The sequence below is a fragment of the Leptosomus discolor genome, chromosome 23 (genome assembly GCF_034619465.1).
Source record: "Leptosomus discolor isolate bLepDis1 chromosome 23, bLepDis1.hap2, whole genome shotgun sequence".
Lineage (NCBI taxonomy): Eukaryota > Metazoa > Chordata > Aves > Leptosomiformes > Leptosomidae > Leptosomus > Leptosomus discolor.
The window spans coordinates 6,903,079-6,921,289 of NC_141413.1; the positions used below are offsets into that span (position 1 = coordinate 6,903,079).

The 18,211-nt window shown below is 63.7% G+C and overlaps 2 protein-coding genes across 3 annotated transcripts; both read right to left on the reverse strand.

Moving 5' to 3' along the window:
* Positions 1-1,429: 1,429 nt before the first annotated feature.
* Positions 1,430-11,432, reverse strand: PIWIL2 (piwi like RNA-mediated gene silencing 2). Its single transcript, XM_086477066.1, has 21 exons — positions 11,207-11,432; positions 11,029-11,122; positions 10,478-10,654; positions 10,273-10,383; positions 9,864-9,981; positions 9,589-9,713; positions 9,400-9,480; positions 8,990-9,103; positions 7,381-7,569; positions 7,158-7,242; positions 6,908-6,994; positions 6,636-6,776; positions 6,426-6,539; positions 5,893-6,081; positions 4,249-4,350; positions 4,026-4,145; positions 3,698-3,786; positions 3,285-3,390; positions 2,335-2,588; positions 2,063-2,170; positions 1,430-1,586 (listed from the first exon to the last, which is right to left on the reverse strand). The coding sequence occupies exons 1-21, from the start codon at positions 11,430-11,432 to the stop codon at positions 1,430-1,432; spliced, it is 2,787 nt and encodes a 928-aa protein (XP_086333192.1).
* Positions 11,433-12,415: 983 nt separating this feature from the next.
* On the reverse strand, positions 12,416-15,784 carry POLR3D (RNA polymerase III subunit D). Of its 2 annotated transcripts, XM_086477142.1 has the most exons (9): positions 15,765-15,784; positions 14,860-15,025; positions 14,527-14,570; positions 14,225-14,376; positions 13,992-14,119; positions 13,741-13,912; positions 13,300-13,553; positions 13,057-13,209; positions 12,416-12,786 (listed from the first exon to the last, which is right to left on the reverse strand). In XM_086477142.1, exons 2-9 carry the CDS (start codon positions 15,022-15,024, stop codon positions 12,664-12,666), a joined length of 1,191 nt encoding a protein of 396 aa, XP_086333268.1. In that variant the 5' UTR covers position 15,025; positions 15,765-15,784; the 3' UTR covers positions 12,416-12,663. The 2 variants fall into 2 exon arrangements, with proteins under 2 accessions (XP_086333268.1, XP_086333267.1); XM_086477141.1 differs by lacking the exon at positions 15,765-15,784 and having other exon boundaries at positions 14,860-15,024.
* Between the last annotated feature and the right edge of the window lie 2,427 nt (positions 15,785-18,211).

The following is an 18,211-nucleotide window of genomic DNA, read 5'->3' on the forward strand; positions in this document are numbered from 1 at the left end:
GCAAAACCCAGGTGATTTTGGGGATGCTCTTGCAGCTCCCTCCCTCTCAAAAGACTCCAAGGTCTCAACCCTCTCCTGACCATGGCAAAAGAAACACCTAAAAACCGCTGAAAACTCAAAACACCCGCTTTTCCCTTGGGCTCTCGACCTGACGAGAGAATAGTAATAATAATAAAAATAATAAAGATTTCTCCTTGGAAAACCAGTGACTTCGTAAGGACAAACTGCAGCTGGGTTTGGTACGCAGGAGCTTGAAAAAAAAACCAAAATTTTAAACTTTTAAACAATCTGCAAGCGATTCAGGGCGGGGAGGGGGGGAGAAAAATACCAGAAATCTTTGGGTTTTTTGCACGAGAAAAATACCAGAAATCCTTGGGTTTTTGCACCAGAAAAATACCAGAAATCCTTGGGTTTTTGCACCAGAAAAATACCAGAAATCCTTGGGTTTTTTGCACGAGAAAAATACCAGAAATCCTTGGGTTTTTGCACCAGAAAAATACCAGAAATCCTTGGGTTTTTGCACCAGAAAAATACCAGAAATCCTTGGGTTTTTTGCACCAGAAAAATACCAGAAATCCTTGGGTTTTTTGCACCAGAAAAATACCAGAAATCCTTGGGTTTTTTGCACCAGAAAAATACCAGAAATCCTTGGGTTTTTTGCACCAGAAAAATACCAGAAATCCTTGGGTTTTTTGCACCAGAAAAATACCAGAAATCCTTGGGTTTTTGCACGAGAAAAATACCAGAAATCCTTGGGTTTTTGCACCAGAAAAATACCAGAAATCCTTGGGTTTTTTGCACGAGAAAAATACCAGAAATCCTTGGGTTTTTTGCACGAGAAAAATACCAGAAATCCTTGGGTTTTTGCACGAGAAAAATACCAGAAATCCTTGGGTTTTTTGCACGAGAAAAATACCAGAAATCCTTGGGGTTTTGCACGAGAAAAATACCAGAAATCCTTGGGGTTTTGCACCAGAAAAATACCAGAAATCTTTGGGGTTTTTGCACCAGAAAAATACCAGAAATCTTTGGTTTTTTGCACCCAGCGCCTGCACGGGGCAGGGATGAGCTGCGGCGGGAGCAGCATCCCCCTGGGGGGGCTCATTGCCTCAAACCCCTTTGCTGGGAGGACTGGAAACCAGTGGGTGAGGCTGGCTTTTTGGGGGGTTTTTGCTCTGGTTTCACTCCCATGGAGAGAAATCCCAAGAGCTCCCGGCTCCGGCGCCCTGCCGCCACGTCGGGGGGGGGGGCTCCTGAGCACCCTAAACCAACGAGAACACAGAACCCAACAAACCCGGCGCAGAAATAAATTGAGGGGGGGAAAAAAAAAAACCCAAACAAACCACATTTTAAGGAAAACCAGTCCCCTGAGCAGCAGCTGGGGGAGCCGAACCCCAACGCGACCCCCCCCCAGCGCCCAGCACCCCCACTAGAGGAAGAAGAGCCTGTCGCAGAGCTGGGCGCTGGGCTCGCGGTGCAGGATGTGGCCCGAGAGGAAGGCCAGCTTGTGGGCGTACTTGCAGGGGGCCGGGACGCGGATGGTCCCCGGCCAGTTCCAGTAGAGGTGACAGAGCTTGAACGTCAACCTGGGGACAGCGAGGGGAGACGGGGGTGGTGGGGGGGGGGGGGGGGTCAGTGCACCCCAGCGCCGCTTCAGGGAGGGGTTCTGCTCCCCAAGTGGGGAGCTGCGAGGTCAGAGCTGCTCCCGGGGGGGGGGTTCTGGCCCCCAGCCCCGCTGAAACCCCCCCAGCAGCTCCGCTGCGAGGCCAGCGCTGGGGGACACGGGGGGGGGGGTGGGCTGCAGAAAACCCGCCCTGACCTCTGGGGGACACGGGGGGGCTGCAGAAGTCCCGCCCTGACCTCTGAGGGACACGGGGGGCTGCAGAACTCCCGCCTTTACCTCTGGGGGACATGGGGGGCTGCAGAACTCCTGCCCTGACCTCTGGGGGACCCGGGGGGGCTGCAGAACTCCCGCCCTGACCTCTGGGGGACACGGGGGGGCCGCAGAACTCCCGCCCTCCCCTCTGGGGGACACGGGGGGCTGCAGAACTCCCGCCCTCACCTCTGCAGGTGCTCGCAGCTGAGGTTGGCCGTGTTCAGCAGGCAGACGTAGCGCGTGGGGACGCTGCAGCCCTGGCGAGAGCGATGGGCCAACAAAAAGAAATCCTGCCTGAGAGGGAGGGAAGGGCGAGGGGTTGGGGGGGGGTTTTTTAGCACCACAGGGTTTGGGTTTTTTTTGCACCCCATTTTTTTCTGCACCCTTTCTTTTTTTTTTTTGGGGGGGGGCACATGAGGGGTTTTTTTGTGCCCCACGCAGCTTTCCGAGCCACTCACCAGTCCGAACTGGTGACCGTGTGGTCGATGACCGTGCCGGGAGGAGGGGACACGAACTGCTCCTCCCCGAGGGTGTAGAAGTTGGTGCTGATTTGTTTCTGCACCACCACGACCACCACGCTGGGCTGGTAGTTCTCAAAGGTGCGGAAGCACTTCTGCATCTGCGGGATCTCGTACTTGAGCACGGTGTCGAGCTGGCTGTCGGACACGCCGTCCCGGTACAGGACTATCTTCTTGGGCAAGAAGTGGTTCATCTGGGCAAGCAGAAATTAGAAAAACCTCAGGTTTTTTTCCCCCACCACCACCACACAGAGGATAGGCTGGCAAGAAGCTGGGTGCCAGATGCCCACCGGGTCTCATCCAGCGCTCTCACAGCCTGCGAATTCAACACATCGACCCTCCAGCTCTGCAGAACGCCCCCAGCTTCGCAGAAAAGCCCCCAATTTTACACCCACCCCTAGAAAATACATTTCAAAACAGGTTTCAGAGAGCCTGGCAGGGCAGAGGGAAGCAGCATTGGCACTAATCCTGCCCGTTCAGTGACCAGCAAACTTCCAGTTTTCAGTTGTTTGGGTTTTTTCCTCCATTTTCCCCAGGATGGGAAAATCCCACGAGGGGGTCCCTGGCCCAAACTGGGGACAAGAGGACAGGGCTCAGCAGCTCGACAGCGATACGAGGTGGGACGTGGCACTTCCCCCAGCGCAAACTAACCCTCGAGGCGGGGTTTGCACGTTCCCCAGATAAGGCTGAGCCTCCTCGGAGCCGCGGGGGCCACCTCCAGTCCAAAGGCTACCGAGGGCGTTCGCTCGCTGGCACGCGCTGGGGGGGCGATGGGTTTGGGGTGGTTTTCCCACGGGGAAACTGGGGGAAGTGCCACGTTTTCCCCTCCGCCGTGGGGAAACACTCCCCCCTCCAACCAGGGGAAGGGGAAGGGGGGGGTTTAGCCTCACCTCGTGGAAGCGCTGGAGGGCATCGGCCAGGCAGAGCCGGAGGCTGTCGGCGATCTCCTGGTGGGGCATCTGGAAGACCACCCTGGAGTACCACTTGGTGAGGACCCTGGGGATGGAGAAGGGGGCGAGCATCAAGGCGTCCCTGCCCTCCCCCCCACCCTCGCCAGTCAAAAGTCCAGTTGTGCAACCGAAACCGCCCCCGGCTCGGCGCTGGCGGCGCCTTTCCCGGCGCTACGGCACCGCCAAGGCCATCGCTGCCCCCCGCAAACACGCTGGTGGAGGCTCTGCCGAGCGCAGCGGTGGGGGAAAAGCATCGGCTTCACCCCTTTCCCGGCAAAAAGAGACACCCCCCCCCCCCCCCAGGGCGGAGAGGGAGGAAAACCTTCTCCCCATTCCACCGGGGCACCACGTACTGGTTCATACTGGCCACGAAGCCGATGACGGAGCGCGTCCCTTTGCTGTGGCAGTGGTAGACGTCCATGCCGATAACCATCAGCTGTTTCTGAGGGGGAACATCACCAAAATAAAAAAAAAAAGGGGCAGGGGGGAGTTAGGGATAAGCCAGGCCCCTCCAGGCTGCCCTGCCTGGATCCCTCCAGCGGCGAAGGACAAAACAGGAGGCGCCAACCCCGGTTCTCCAGGTGGTTTCACGCGTTTTCCCAGCGGGAAGCTCACGCCCACGCCCGTTTTCCACCCCAGCAGCTCTTGGGAACGCGTGCCGAGGGGTTTCGCCCGCCTTACCAGGGGGATGTCGACCCCCCAGAGCTCGCCGCCCAGCTTGCAGTTCATCTGCAGCAGGACCTTCTGCACCACGCTCCTCATCCTGCCCGCCTGGCCCCCGAGGGTCTGCGCGTTGATGACCTGCCAGGGGGGAGGGAAAAGCCAGGGAAGGGGGGGAGCAAAAAGCGAGGCTGGAGATGCCCAGGGCTTCCCCGCGCCCGTAGCCCCCTCCCAGCGAGCCCACCTGGGAGGGCACGGGGGACTGGAGGCAGCAGAGCTTCTTGATGGCGGCGTACAAGTCCTCCCGGTGGCTGGAGATGAGGCACAAGAGCAGCTGCACCTTGTCCTGCGGGGAAGGGGGACGGAGGAGTCATCGGATGCTCCGGGAGCCCTCCCGACTCCTAGGAGGTCATTTGTTCATCGTACTGACTACTGCCGGCTCTTTCAGAGACAGTAGTGTCCTCCTCCTGTTGGTCACCTAAATGAGGTCACTACCTGACGTCACCAATACTCTTTACCTTCTCTGACATAAAGAGAAGCTTCCTTAGGAGCCGTACAGCACATGAGTGAGGGAAGAAAAACAGCTTAACCTCTACTTTCTATTATTTCTTTTCTTTGGATATTCGCTAGTTTTAGAGGCTCTAGACAATCCCTTAAGCGATTTTCAAACCACTGGAATTTACTACACGCTATTCTAAAAAATGCTTTCACAGTTTCTGTTGGAAAAAGTGAGATTATGTCAGATTTCTTCTCCCAACCCCAGGAAAACCAACTGGCTTCTCCCAACCCCAGGAAAACCAACTGGCTTCTCCCAACCCCAGGGAAACCAACTGGCTTCTCCCAACCCTAAGGAAACCAACTGGCTTCTCCCAACCCTAAGGAAACCAACTTCTCCTAACCCTAGGGAAATCAACTGGCTTCTCCCAACCCTAAGGAAACCAACTTCTCCTAACCCTAGGGAAATCAACTGGCTTCTCCCAACCCTAAGGAAACCAACTGGCTTCTCCCAACCCCAGGGAAACCAACTGGCTTCTCCCAACCCCAGGAAAACCAACTGGCTTCTCCCAACCCCAGGAAAACCAACTGGCTTCTCCCAACCCCAGGGAAACCAACTGGCTTCTCCCAACCCTAAGGAAACCAACTGGCTTCTCCCAACCCTAAGGAAACCAACTTCTCCTAACCCTAGGGAAATCAACTGGCTTCTCCCAACCCTAAGGAAACCAACTTCTCCTAACCCTAGGGAAATCAACTGGCTTCTCCCAACCCTAAGGAAACCAACTGGCTTCTCCCAACCCCAGGGAAACCAACTGGCTTCTCCCAACCCCAGGGAAACCAACTGGCTTCTCCCAACCCCAGGGAAACCAACTGGCTTCTCCCAACCCCAGGGAAACCAACTGGCTTCTCCCAACCCTAGGAAAACCAACTGGCTTCTCCCAACCCTAAGGAAACCAACTGGCTTCTCCCAACCCTAGGGAAACCAGCTGGCTTCTCCCAACCCTAGGGAAACCAACTGGCTTCTCCCAACCCCAGGGAAACCAACTGGCTTCTCCTAACCCTAGGGAAACCAACTGGCTTCTCCTAACCCCAGGGAAACCAACTGGCTTCTCCTAACCCTAGGGAAACCAACTGGCTTCTCCCAACCCTAAGGAAACCAACTTCTCCTAACCCTAGGGAAACCAACTGGCTTCTCCCAACCCTAAGGAAACCAACTGGCTTCTCCCAACCCTAAGGAAACCAACTGGCTTCTCCCAACCCTAGGGAAACCAACTGGCTTCTCCTAACCCTAAGCCCTCCCCTGCTCCAGCTGTGCAGCCCTCCCCAGCATCATGTGAGCCTTGGGCTGACCTGTGCTATCCCCCCCTCTACTCCATGAATCCCCCCCCCTCACCTCGCTCCCCAAGACGCTCCGGATGGTCTTGCCGTAGGTCTCGAGGCGCTCATCCTTCAGCTCCACCAAGGCGGGCCGGCGGACGTGCATGCCGACGGGGCCGCCGGCGCTCTCCAAGGCGGCCACCAGATCCCGCGCCAGGTCCTGCAGGCGCTTGGGGTAAACCAGCACCCAGTAGTTCATGTCGATCTGGGAGAGAGGCGAGCACAGCCCTTGCCCTCGGGGCCGCCAAACCCTGCCGCTCCCAGCCCCGCAGCCCCGAGGGAAATTTGGGAAAGCGGCCCGAGAGGAGCTTCAGGGGCTCGCAACATCCCATTCCTGCAGGCTGGAAGCCTTCAGCTGCTCCAGGAGGAGGTGGGAAAGCAGACACCGCGGCCACGTCCCTCTAACCTCCTTAGGAAAACCAGGCTGAAGCACAGAGCCAGTGTAAATAAGGGGTTTTAGCTCGGACGGGAGCAGGCCAGCGCTAAGGAAAACCCATCCCAGTTTCCAGACAAGGGGACGTTGTTGCAAGGGCCGAGCCGCGGGCTCACCGCCGAGATGGAGGCTCCTCGCGTCACCTCCTTGCTCCAGCTCAGGTCCTCGGCGGGCACGAAGGAGCTGTGCCGCAGGTTGACCCTCTCCGCCGGCAGGACTCGGCCCTGGGTCTGAAACCGAGCCCAAATCCTGGGGGCTGGCCCCGTTCCTGGAGGGGAAAACTCAAGAGCCCAGCGCCCTCTCCCCCCACCCCTGCAGCCCCCTACCCTGTGGATGTCGGGGTCCAGCCGGAGCCCCCAGCGCATCAGCTCCTGCAAGGCCTCCGGGCTGTCCTGGATGCGGCGCAGGAGGCCGGTGAGCCGCGCGTAGTGCTGCGCCGGGGACTGCAGCATCTCCCGCATCACCTCCTGCAGCGGGCGGGGGAGGGGGGCAGGTTGGGGAACACCCCCCCCACCCCCCCCTCCACCATGGTGCGATGAGGGGGGAGGCTCTGAGATCCCCCCCCACCCCCCAGGGGCTCTGCTCTCCCATCTCCGACCTTCACCATCCGACCGTCCTTCCTCATGGTGGGGATCCCGGTCATGAAGGTGAGCTCCGGCACGAGCAGGACCATGTCCAGCTGGCGCTGCAGGGAGGGGGACAGGCACCATCAGCAACGCCCCCCCCCTGCCCCCAGGGGGCTGCACGCCCCTGCACCCCCCCAGTAACATGCAGGACAGGGGCTGGAGGGGCTGAGACAAGACTTTGGGTCTCAACTTGCCCTCCCCAGGTCTCCGTGCCCGGCTCACCTTCCCCTCCGGCGTCTGTTTTTCCTTGGGCCTGTGGATGAGCAGCGGCTGGTCCCGCTCCCTGATGGTGATCCCGTACGTTTTGCTGGAAAAAACACCAGGGAGACGGCACCGGGTGAGACATTCCTGCTCCTGCCCACCCGCCTCGGGGGCGGAGCCGGGCGTCAAGCCCTTCCCCACGGACAGGCGCCGATCCCAAGGGATGCTCCGGTCAGGTCCCTACCTGTAGTAATCCAGGAAGGTGATCTCCTCGCCGCTGGCCAGGGTGAAGCTGTCCCTCGGCGTCTTGCTCCAGTCGATGTCGTCGACGCGGTAGGTGCGGTTGTTGTAGCGGGTGATGACCACGCTGCCCACCAGCTGCTTGGTGCACTCATCCTGGAAGGCGCTGAGGCTTTGCTTGTAGATGCTGTGCCTGCGGCGGAGCCGGGGGGGGGGACACACAGCAGGAGGAGAGGCTCAGGGGGACGCTCCCTGCCCGTGACACCCCAAAAAGGAAACACCTTTGGCCAACCGGCACCGGCGGCCCGGTGAGCGGGGCTGGCTGGGTACGCAGCTGCTGGAATCCACCCTCAGCCCCCAAAGCCCGGGTTTGGGCGGGTTTTCCAGGTGTTGGGCTTGGTTTCGGGCGGGTTTTCCAGGTGTTGGGCTTGGTTTCGGGCGGGTTTTCCAGGTGTTGGGCTTGGTTTCGGGTCGGTTTTCCAGGTGTTGGGCTTGGTTTCGGGTCGGTTTTCCAGGTGTTGGGCTTGGTTTCGGGTCGGTTTTCCAGTTTTTGCAGTTTTTGGGCTTGGTTTCGGGTCGGTTTTCCAGTTTTTGGGCTTGGGTTTGGGGTTGTTTTTGCAGTTTGGGCTTGGGTTTGGGGTTGTTTTTGCAGTTTGGGCTTGGGTTTGGTTTTTGGTTTTGTTTTTCCAGTTTTGGGGTTGGGGGTTGTTTTTCCCAGTTTTGGGGGTTTGTTTTTCCCAGTTTTGGGTTTGGGTCGGTTTTCCCATTTTTGGGTTTGGGTCGGTTTTCCCATTTTTGGGTTTGGGTTTGGGTCAGTTTTCCCGTTTTGGGGTTTGGGTTTGGGTCGGTTTTCCCGTTTTGGGGTTTGGGTTTGGGTCGGTTTTCCCGTTTTGGGGTTTGGGTTTGGGTCGGTTTTCCCGTTTCGGGGTTTGGGTTTGGGTCGGTTTTCCCGTTTTTGGGTTTGGGTTTGGGTCGGTTTTCCCGTTTCGGGGTTCGGGTTTGGGTCGGTTTTCCCGTTTTTGGGGTTCGGGTTTGGGTCGGTTTTCCCGTTTTCGGGGTTTGGGTCGGTTTTCCCGTTTTCGGGGTTTGGGTCGGTTTTCCCATTTTTGGGGTTCGGGTTTGGGTCGGTTTTCCCGTTTTCGGGGTTTGGGTCGGTTTTCCCATTTTTGGGGTTCGGGTTTGGGTCGGTTTTCCCGTTTTCGGGGTTTGGGTTTGGGTCGGTTTTCCCGTTTTTGGGGTTCGGGTTTGGGTCGGTTTTCCCGTTTTCGGGGTTTAGGTCGGTTTTCCCGTTTTCGGGGTTTGGGTTTGGGTCGGTTTTCCCATTTTTGGGGTTCGGGTTTGGGTCGGTTTTCCCGTTTCGGGGTTTGGGTTTGGGTCGGTTTTCCCGTTTTCGGGGTTTGGGTTTGGGTCGGTTTTCCCATTTTTGGGGTTCGGGTTTGGGTTGGTTTTCCCGTTTTTGGGTTTGGGTCGGTTTTCCCGTTTTCGGGGTTTGGGTTTGGGTCGGTTTTCCCGTTTCGGGGTTTGGGTTTGGGTCGGTTTTCCCGTTTCGGGGTTTGGGTTTGGGTCGGTTTTCCCGTTTCGGGGTTTGGTTTTCTTTTTCCCCTTCCTCTTACATGAAATCCAGGACGGAATCGCTGCGGATGACTTTGTGGATGGCGTCGACCAGGAGGAAGAGGCCGCCGTCCTTCTTCCGGATGCTGACCGAGTACCCCGGCCAAATCTGCAGCCTGGGGGCAGTGGGGGGGGGGGAGATGCCCAACGGCACCGGGGGTTAAACCCGGCGCCGCCGGAGGAGCTGGGCAGCCATCCCGCTCGCTCAAAACACACGGGGATTTATTTCCCATGAGCTTTCAGCCCATAACCCCAGAATTGCACTGCAGAAAAGGGGTGCTGGGAGGTCAGGCTAACCGAGAGAGTCGACCCGAATTTCCAGCCTCCTCATCCTACTGCCGGGGGGGGACGACAGGGACGTCCCCACCTCACGCCTGGGCAGCAGCGGGAGGTAACAGCGTCCAGCACCCACCTGTAGTGCTGTAACACGGTGGCCTGGGCAGGTTCAAAGAAATTTCTCCCCACAAGGTTCATATTTAAGATTCTCATCACCCTAGGAAAGAAAAATACAAGCAGAACTGGCTCAGAGGGAGGAGGAGGAGGAGGAGCAGGAGGAGGGTCTCTTCCCCAGAGCCTGGGGTGGGTCTCTGCTGTCCCTCACCTCCGGAAAACCATGTTGTAAAAGGGGATGCAGAGATCCGAGCTGGGCTCGAGGACTTTAGTTTTTTGGATGGTGATGGTGACCTCCTCCCCGTCGCTCCTCCTCTGAACCTTCAGGCTGACGGGCTGCGGGGCGAGACGGTAGCCAGGGGCAGGAGGGACGCTCTCCTACCCACCCCGTGGGCTGGAGATGCGGAGTGGGGCATCCCCCGCGCCCCCAAAATGAGCCAGAACAACCTCCCCCCGGCACAGATCGCCTCGCCCCCCCCCCCTTACCTGGGGGAGCAGGAGGGGCAGGTAGAGGATGGAGCCGTCAAATGCCGTCACGTCCCCCGTCACGGCCCGGTGCTCCTTCAGCATGGCGAAGCGCACGCTCTTGCACTCCACCTCGGGGCTGGCGGAGACGAGGAGGCACTGCCTGTCACCGCTGGGAAATCCTCAGCCCCCCCCCAGTGAGTCCCCGCTCAGGACCCCCCAAACCCCCCCCCCCCAAAGGGGGTGGGAGGGGGGAAAGCCGGGTCTCGTTTTGCTTTGCTGCCCCTGCGGCAGCTTTGCCGGCGGGCCGGCCGCTCCATCTAGTGGCTACTGGGACAGAGGGAGGGAGAGAGACGCGGAGGGCTCTGCCCCAGGGGCACCCCCCCCTTCGAGAGGCTGCGGGGGGGGGAGCCCGTGCCCGCTCTGATACCTGAAGGTAACGTGGTACTGGTAAACGGCTTCGTTCTGGCAGTGGATTTTAACCGAGTTCAGCCCCACGGCCAAGGGGGTTCCCTTCACCGTCGGCTTCACCCCTGACGCCCTAGGAAAGACGAGGCAGAGCAGCCCCTCCGTGACCCCACCTGGTGCTCTGACCCCAAAACCGTGGGGCTGGCGCTCACCGACGCTTCACTTACGGTCTGCCAGCAGCCGGGGGGGTCCCTGGGGCGGGCGCAGGCAGCAGGGAAGGCCGGGGTCCCGGTGGGCGCACGGTGGGCGCAGCGGCGGTGCAGGGCTTCCCTGGGTGGGCTGGAACAGCGGCCTCTTTCCCGGGGGGGGCGGGCAGCGGGTCCCCTCTGCCTTGCCACAGGAACCTACATAACCCCCCCGGCGTGGGCAGAGGTGAGCCCTGGCACGCTGGCAGCGTCCTGGCGGCAACCCCCCCGTGATGCCCCCCCCCCCCCCCCCCGGTGCAACCCCCCTGCAATGCCCCTGCTCCGACAGCCGAGTCCCCTTGCTCGTGCCCCGCACGTGGCGGGTGGTCCCTGCCTGGAGATGCCCAAAATACTGAGTTTTGGTGGCGGGCCACCGAGCCAGCCGCGGCACCACGCCACCGAGCTGGAGGCAGCGCGAGCCGGTCACACCAGTGGTGTCACTCGTGGAGCGTCCCCCAAGCTACCGGGGCTGGTGATTAAATTTGGAAGGACTCAGGGCCAAGTGAAGAGGGGGAACAGGGCGGGGGACTCACCGCCCGCGTGTGGGGAGCGCTGCCACCGCCTCATCATCCTCCACCACCGGGCTGGGCCGCACCAGAGCCTCCACACCCCCAGCGCCGCCACGGCCTGCGGGAAGGAGACAACACGGTGAAGGGCCTGGCGGGGCCTCCCCGGCTCCCCCTCAGCTCACCCCGTGGCACAACCACCTACCGAGGGGCCAGGCCGCCGCCTCCAGCGCGGGGCAAGGCCGCTCGCCCAGGCCCAGGCCGCACAGCAAGGTGGAGAGCGGCACCAGGTCGGGCTGGGAGCGGGCCGCGGGCAGGCCCGGCTGCGGCAGGCGATGGGCTCGGCCCAGGAGCCCTCGCAGCCCGCCCGGGGGAGCGGGGGCCGGGCCGGGCCGGGGGCCGGGCAGGCGGAAAGAGCGCGGAGGCTCCATGGCCGCCCCGTCGAAGTCCACCCGCGCCCCGCCGCCGCCGCCGCTTCCTCACTGCGCAGGCGCGCCCCCGCCCGCTTCACACCTCTTATTGGTCAGCTCGCTGGCCACGCCCCTCGCGGGGAAGGTGCGGCCGTCAGGGAGGGGCTTCAGCACGACGGACAGCGCCCGGCGCGGGGGGGGTGGGGGGGAGGAGGCGGAGCCAGGGGTGGGGCGGAGCCAGAGGGTGGGCGGTGCCGGAGGGGCAAGAAAGGAGTGGGCTGGGGGCAAGATGGGGGCGGAGCCAGGGGCGGGGCCAGAGCGTGGGCAGCACCAGAGGGGCAACAAGGGACGGGGCTGGGGGCACGATGGGGGGGGGGGGGGCGAATATGAACAGCGGAGGGGCAAGGGCAGCCCCAGCCCCACTCTGCAGAGGCACCGGGTGCTTCCCCACCCACCAGGGGCACCCAGGGGGGGATTTGGTTCCGTGATGTCATGGCTGCGTGTTGTGTCCCCCCCCCCAAAGACACCCAGCCTCCTGCTCCCCCCCCCACTGGTGGCCACTCATTAGCCCCCCCCCCCCGCCTCCTGCATTGCAGCGTGGGCCAAGGGTGGTCCTACACACCCTGGGTGGTGCAGGGAGATGCCCCCCAGCCACCCGTCCCTGCCTAGACAGCCCCCCGCCAGCACAGGCCTGGGGGATGGGGGGCACTGGAGAGGTCGGGGTGCTGCCTGCCGAGCCCCGGCACAGAGCAGAGGACCCCCCCCCCCAGCTCTCCTGGGTGAGTAAGTGACGAAGACATGGCCACGCTGGGGCCAGTGCCTGACAGGCTGGTGGCAACTGGTCAGGCAGGGGGTGGAGGAGGCAGGAGGAGACTGAGCAGCCCCATGCAGCGGGGGGAAAAAAAGAGGTTTTTATTCTGCATTTCTTCCCCAGTGTGTCCACAGGCGCTGGAGAGCCAGGATGGGGGCACCCCCCAGTCCCACACATCCAGAAACCTGTCAAGATGGGGGCGGCCACGGGCCCGGCCTGTTTTGCACAAGGTCTGGGGGACAAAGCCAGAGACCCCAGCCCCGGCGCTGCTCCACTGCAGGGCGGAGAAGAGGAGGTAGGAGCCAGCCCTGCGCCCACGCCTGCAGATGACACCTCTCCGTGTCCCCAAGGCAAGGGTGGAGGGCAGAGCCGGGGCGCTGCAGGGTCCCCGAACTGCGCAGGGACTGCCCCCACGGGCTGTGGGGCTGGGTGCCCCCTGGGCTACCGGTGCCGGTACTCCAGCAGAGCCTCAAAGTCCGGGGAACACACCAGCTTGTGCTTCACGTGGCCCAGGACGATCATCTCGCCCGTCCGGTTATCCCCGATGCCGACGGACACCAGCTCCTTTTCCAGAGGGGAGAAACGCTCGTGAGCGGCCCACTCCCATGGGAAACCGCGGCTGGGAGAAGGGCTGGGGGTCCCTGCCCAGTGGGGGGGGGGGGCTAAGCCTGGAGGAGACGTCCCCTGGGTGCGGGGTAGCAGAGGGGCACAAGAGCAGGACCCTTCCCCACCGCTGTCACAGGGACAGGCTTGCCCACAAGTCACCAGGGACCCCTGAGGGACTATCTTGAGGTGCAGCCCCACCAATTGAGTCCCCCAGCCCCCCCCTCATACCTGCAGGAAGGAGCAGGGGGTCCCCATGGTCACATCCAAGGTCACCTTGCCCAGCACCAGCTGCACCTTCCCCGACTTGCGGACGAGCAGTTTCCCCACCTGCCCCTCGGGGAGGTCGGCCAGGGTGCAGGTATTCTCCGCCTGCCTCGCCTCCTGCCGAGGGACACCCAGGGGATGGGGGACATCGCCACACTGCCCCCCGCCCCCCCCCCCATATCTCACCCCACCGCCTCTCGCCCGTACCTGGCTCTTCTCCTGCTTCACCACCACCACTTGCCCTTCCTCATTTTGCAGCTCCGTCTTGATGGGTTTGGTGTCCTGGGTGGGGGGCTGGCCGGGCAGGGTGTCGGGCAGCTGCAGGAAGAGCAGCTCCTCCTCGGGGGACAAGCTCAGCTGCTGCAGCAGCTCGGCCACCGAGACATCCCCGGGGAAACCGGGGGGTCCCTTGGTTTGCGCCGGCTGGGACAGGGGGTCTTCATCGCACGGCTCTTCTTTCACTGGCACCAGAAGCCAGAGACGGTGGGTGGGCATGAGGAGAGGCGGCAGCACCCCCCCACCCAGCCCCTGCCCGCTGGGATTCCCCCCCCAAGCGAGAGATGGGAGACGGTGGGTGGGCACGGGGAGAGGTGGCAGCACCCCCCCCCCCCCCCCCCAGCCCACTGGGATCCCCCACCCCCAGCGCACCTTTCACCACCGGAGGGTCCAACTCCATCTTCTCCTCCTTGGGGCTGGGCAGCCAGGGCTGGGCCTCCTCCTGCTCCGTTGCCTCCTCCTTGAAGAGCCAGCCCGAGTGGGCCAGCGGCAGCTGCACCGGCTTGTTACGGATGTCGTTCTTCAGCCCCGGATCGTCGAGGAACTGCGGGGGGACGGGGACGCTCAGCACCGGCCACGGGGGCACCCGAAAGCCGCCCCCTCCCCGGCCTGGCCCCGCTCACATCGTCCTTCTGCAGCATCCGCAGGATCTGCTTCGTCTCCTCGTCCGTCTCCCTCTTCTCCTTCTTGATGTTGATGATGTGGGAAGGGCCAAAGTCGGACATGTCCACCGTCTTGTCCCAGGAACCCGCTGGGGAGAAGGGAGCAGCCCCCCCCGGGGTGAGCCCCGAGCTGGGTGGGATGGCCCCAAGATCCGCCCCCCCCATCCCCCGGGATGGGGTGCAGCTCCCCTTACCCTTCTTCTTCATCATTTCAGCAGGACCCTGCTCGAAGATGGAGTGGGACTGGATAACCTCGGGCCGGCCCCGGCCCCGGCCGTGCCCGTCACGTTGCCGCTCCCGATCCCGTTCCTTCTTCTCCTTCTTGACGGACACATCCTCTCTGGGCCTGGGGAGACGGAAGGTGTCCTGTCACCCCCCACCCCGGCAGCAGGATCCCCTCTCAGGGCACGTTTTGCCCATCGAGACCCCGCCGTGCAGGGACCCCGCTGGCAAAACCGCCTCCACACCCCAGGGAAACGCTTACGAGGCCACTTACTCTTCCTTGATCTTCCTGCTAATTATGTTGGGGGTGAAGGTTTTCTGCAAACGAGAGCAAAAGGGACAAGTCACGGCACGAGCGGAGATAAGCAACAGAAACCAAACCGGCTGCGGGGCTGGAGGAGGTGGCTGGGGACCCGGCCACGTCCTGCACGGACCAGCTCCCCCCAGAGCACCCCAAAACCCCCCCCAGGCTGCTGCTCCTGGGGCCCTTCCTCGCACCCCACCTGCGCCACGGGGATCCCCAAGTGCCTACTCCCCAAGCAGTGGGGCAGGAGGCAGGGTGACCCCAAAAGGGTCGGTTTTGCCCCCCCCCCCCCAGTGTACTCACCTTCTTCACGCCACCCAGGGTGAGGTCTCGGGAGCGGATGGAGGGCAGGCGGCCAGGGGTGAGGGGGGGGGCGGCGGGGCGCCTCCCGAGCAGCCCCCGTGCCCCGGGGAGCCCCGGCCGCAGGCCACTCGGGGAGCCGGTGTCGCCCGAGCCCCCCTCCGCCATCCTCGGCCTGGCCCTGCAGGGGGGTGGTGGTCGTGGGGGGGGTCGGTCAGGAGCACCCCGCACAGCACCCTGCACAGGGCGCTCAGCCCCCCCTCTCCTGCACTCCCACGAGCCCCTCGCGCCCCCCTCCCCAGGGGGTTCACCCCCCCCCATACACCCCCAAACAGGGCATACTTGCACCCCCATCCCAGGGGGCTCAGCAACCCCCGGGACCCACTCACACCCCCCTCCCCAGAGGTCTCACGCCCCTCCAAACAGGGCGCATTCGCACCCCCTCCCCCCGGGGGCTCAGCCCCCCCTATCCTGCACCCCCACGAGCCACTTGCATCCCCCTCCCCAGCGTCCTCATCCCCCTGTTCACCCCCAAACAGGGCGCACTTGCACCCCCTCCCCAGGGGGCTCAGCCCCCCTTATTCTGTACCCCCAGGACCCACTTGCAACCCTCTCCCCAGCGTCCTCACCCTCCCCATACACCCCCAAACAGGGCGCACTCGCTCCCTCTCCCCCAGGGGGCTCAGCCCCCCCCATCCTGCATCCCCAGGACTCACTTGCATCCCCCTCCCCAGGGTCCTCACCCCCCCCCCATACACCCCCAAACAGGCCGCACTCGCACCCACCTCCCCAAGGGGGTCAACCCCCCCCTAGAACTCACTCGCACCCCCCTCCCCAGGGTGCCCAGCCCCCCTTGCACCCTCCGCTGCTCCCCCCGTGCCCCCACACCGCGCCACGCCGCCCCTTACCCTGCCCGGGCCACCACGGGCTCGCCACGCGACTGCGCATGCGTGCAGTGCGACCGAACCTTCCCGGAGAGACGCCTCTGCCGCCATTTTTATTGAGGGCGCGCGGGGTCCGCCAATGAGCCGCCATCTTTGTGCTTGGCACTGCCCGACCCTATGCGGAAGGTGGCGGCGCCATCTTTGTGGCGGGCAGTGCCCGGCCCTTGGGACTGGGAATAGTGGGCAGCGCGGGGGGGGGGGACGACGACGACGACACTGGAATGGGGTGGGGGGCGTCACCCCTTAATTTGAACTCTCCGGCTGCCTGACCTGCAACCGCCCCCCCCCCCCCCCCCCCCGCCCCGTATCCCCTGCAGCCCAGGGAGGGGGCGCAACCAGGCTACACCCTCACGGGGGGGGAACGTAAACGGGATTTGGGGGGACAACGAGGTTTTTTGGGTGCGAGCACCCCCAAAAAACTGCCCACCCGCAATCAAGGGCATCCCCCACATCACCACCAGCAAGACACTCCCCCCCCCCCATTCCTAGCTTGTGCACCCACATTTTTCCCACGGGGGGGGGGTGGAGGCCCCCAAAACGGGGGGGGGGGGGGGAGATGTCAGGCAGGAGCCTGCCCACCACCCCACCCACCACCCGCACCCCCAGCCGCCCTCTCGCCTCGCCGGCAGCAGCAGGCAGGAGCCTTCCTCCATCACCTGACGCCGCACACAACCCACCACCCGATTGGCAGAACAAGGAGGGTTTTTTCCACCACCACCACCCCCCCCTCCTGCTCCAAGCTGCTTAGATATCTATTTTTCCCTTTTTTTTCCCCCCACCCCCCCTCTTTTTTTTTTTTTTTTTTTTTCTCCCTCCTCTGGAGGGTGTTTTTGCTATTTCCGAGCTGGCTGGGAGGATCCCAGTCGCAGCAGCCGCAGGCACCAGCGCGGCATCGCCGGGTACCATCGCCGCCTTCTCACCGGCATCCTCTGCCCTTCCCACCGGGGCTGCCTGCCCTGCTTTGCCTTGCCTTGCCTTCCCCTGACACCCCACCAGCATCCCACCGCACCCCGCCAGCCCCCCCGCCACGGCCAGGTAAGGGCCTCACCGGCGTCGTGCTACCGGCACCCCGAAAGCCCGCGACCTCCCGGTGCCATCGCTCGAGCCCTGGCAAGGCTTGCTTGGGGAGGGGGGGACATGGGGTGCATGGGGACATGGGGACACGGAGCATCCCGATCCACCTGCAAAGCTCCCGGCGCAGGACGAGGCAGGGCGAGACCCCCACCATGCGCCACCGGTGGGCACGGGGGCTGGCACGCCGCCCCCAAAGCTGTCCCCAAAGCGGTGACCTTCTGCTCTGCCCGAGGGTGGCAGCGGGGGTGGGGGGGGGTGGGGGGGTGGGTGTTATGTGGGTGCGCACATGGGGTGACACCCAGCTGGAGGGGTCCCTGCCACTGCGGGGCTGGGGGTGCGGGGTGACGCTGCGGGGGGGGGGGGGGGGGCAAGCGAAGCGCCCCGCTGCGGGATGCGGGCACCCCCGCCTCGGCGCACACGGGGAGGGGGTCCCACGCGGCCCGTGGGTGGCCGTGGGAGCGCGCCCACGGGTGCCCACGCGTGGGTCGGGTGCGCCCGTGGGTGCCGAGGGGTGCTGGCACCGGTGGCGGTGGTGGCGATGCCACGCGGGGGGGGCTGGGGGGGGGGCGGGGGGCGAGGACGAGAGCCTTGGCGTGGGCGGCCGTGGGCACGCGTGTGTGAGCCGCCGTGGGCGCACGCCCCTGCACGTGGGGTGGGGGGGCGGCGGGCGAGTTGGCAGCCCCACGGTGCCACGGCTCGGGTGGGCGCCCACCGCCACACCGCTGCTCCCCGTACCAGGGCGGGGGGCGCCCTCCCCACCTCCTCGGCGCACCCCACGCCCCGCTACCACCGACGGCCTCCGCTGCGCCCACGCATCCCCCCACCCCGGGGTGCAAAGCTCCCCCGTGCGCCCACCCCGCAGAGCGGCTTCCATGGGAGGGGGGGAAACTGAGGCACGGAGCGGCCGTGGGCCAGCGCAAAGGCGGATCCAGCTTTTCCAGTGCCAGCCGCCCGCGTGGCCGCCCTCCCCTCTCCCAGCACTCCCTCCGCTCCCCTTGTTTTTCTTTTCCCCACCCCGGTGTTGAGCAAACCCCGAAACACCCCGTTGGCGTCGAGCCGGGGGCCCCGCGGCGTCCCGGTGCTCCCGCGCAGCCGCTTTTCCCCGAAACGGGCTTGTTCCCGGCATCCCGCTGCCTGCTCCTGCCTGCGTTGCCTATTCCTGGCTGCCGGCCGCTTTTCCACCCTGGTGCCATCTGCTCCGCCGCGGGGGGCCCACCGGCGCGGGCGGTTGCCCGCCTGGCAACTGCTGCCGTGGGCAGTGGGTGCCCACGCCGGGGCTCAGCAACCCCCCCTACCCCACCCTTGCTCTGCCCCGCAGGAGCTCAGCGCCCCCGGCC

Coding starts and splice junctions, on each gene's coding strand:
- PIWIL2 (XM_086477066.1), bottom strand. CDS start 11,432: ATGGAGCCTCCGCGCTCTTTCCGCCTGCCCGGCCCCCGGCCCGGCCCG. Junction 4,146..4,248: donor AGTCCCCCGTGCCCTCCCAG/GTGGGCTCGCTG, acceptor CCCCCCTGGCAG/GTCATCAACGCGCAGACCCT. Junction 3,391..3,697: donor TTCGTGGCCAGTATGAACCA/GTACGTGGTGCC, acceptor CTCCATCCCCAG/GGTCCTCACCAAGTGGTACT.
- POLR3D (XM_086477142.1), bottom strand. CDS start 15,024: ATGGCGGAGGGGGGCTCGGGCGACACCGGCTCCCCGAGTGGCCTGCGG. Junction 14,377..14,526: donor AGCAGGAAGATCAAGGAAGA/GTAAGTGGCCTC, acceptor CCGTCTCCCCAG/GCCCAGAGAGGATGTGTCCG. Junction 12,787..13,056: donor CCCCCTGCTCCTTCCTGCAG/GTATGAGGGGGG, acceptor CCTCTGGAAAAG/GAGCTGGTGTCCGTCGGCAT.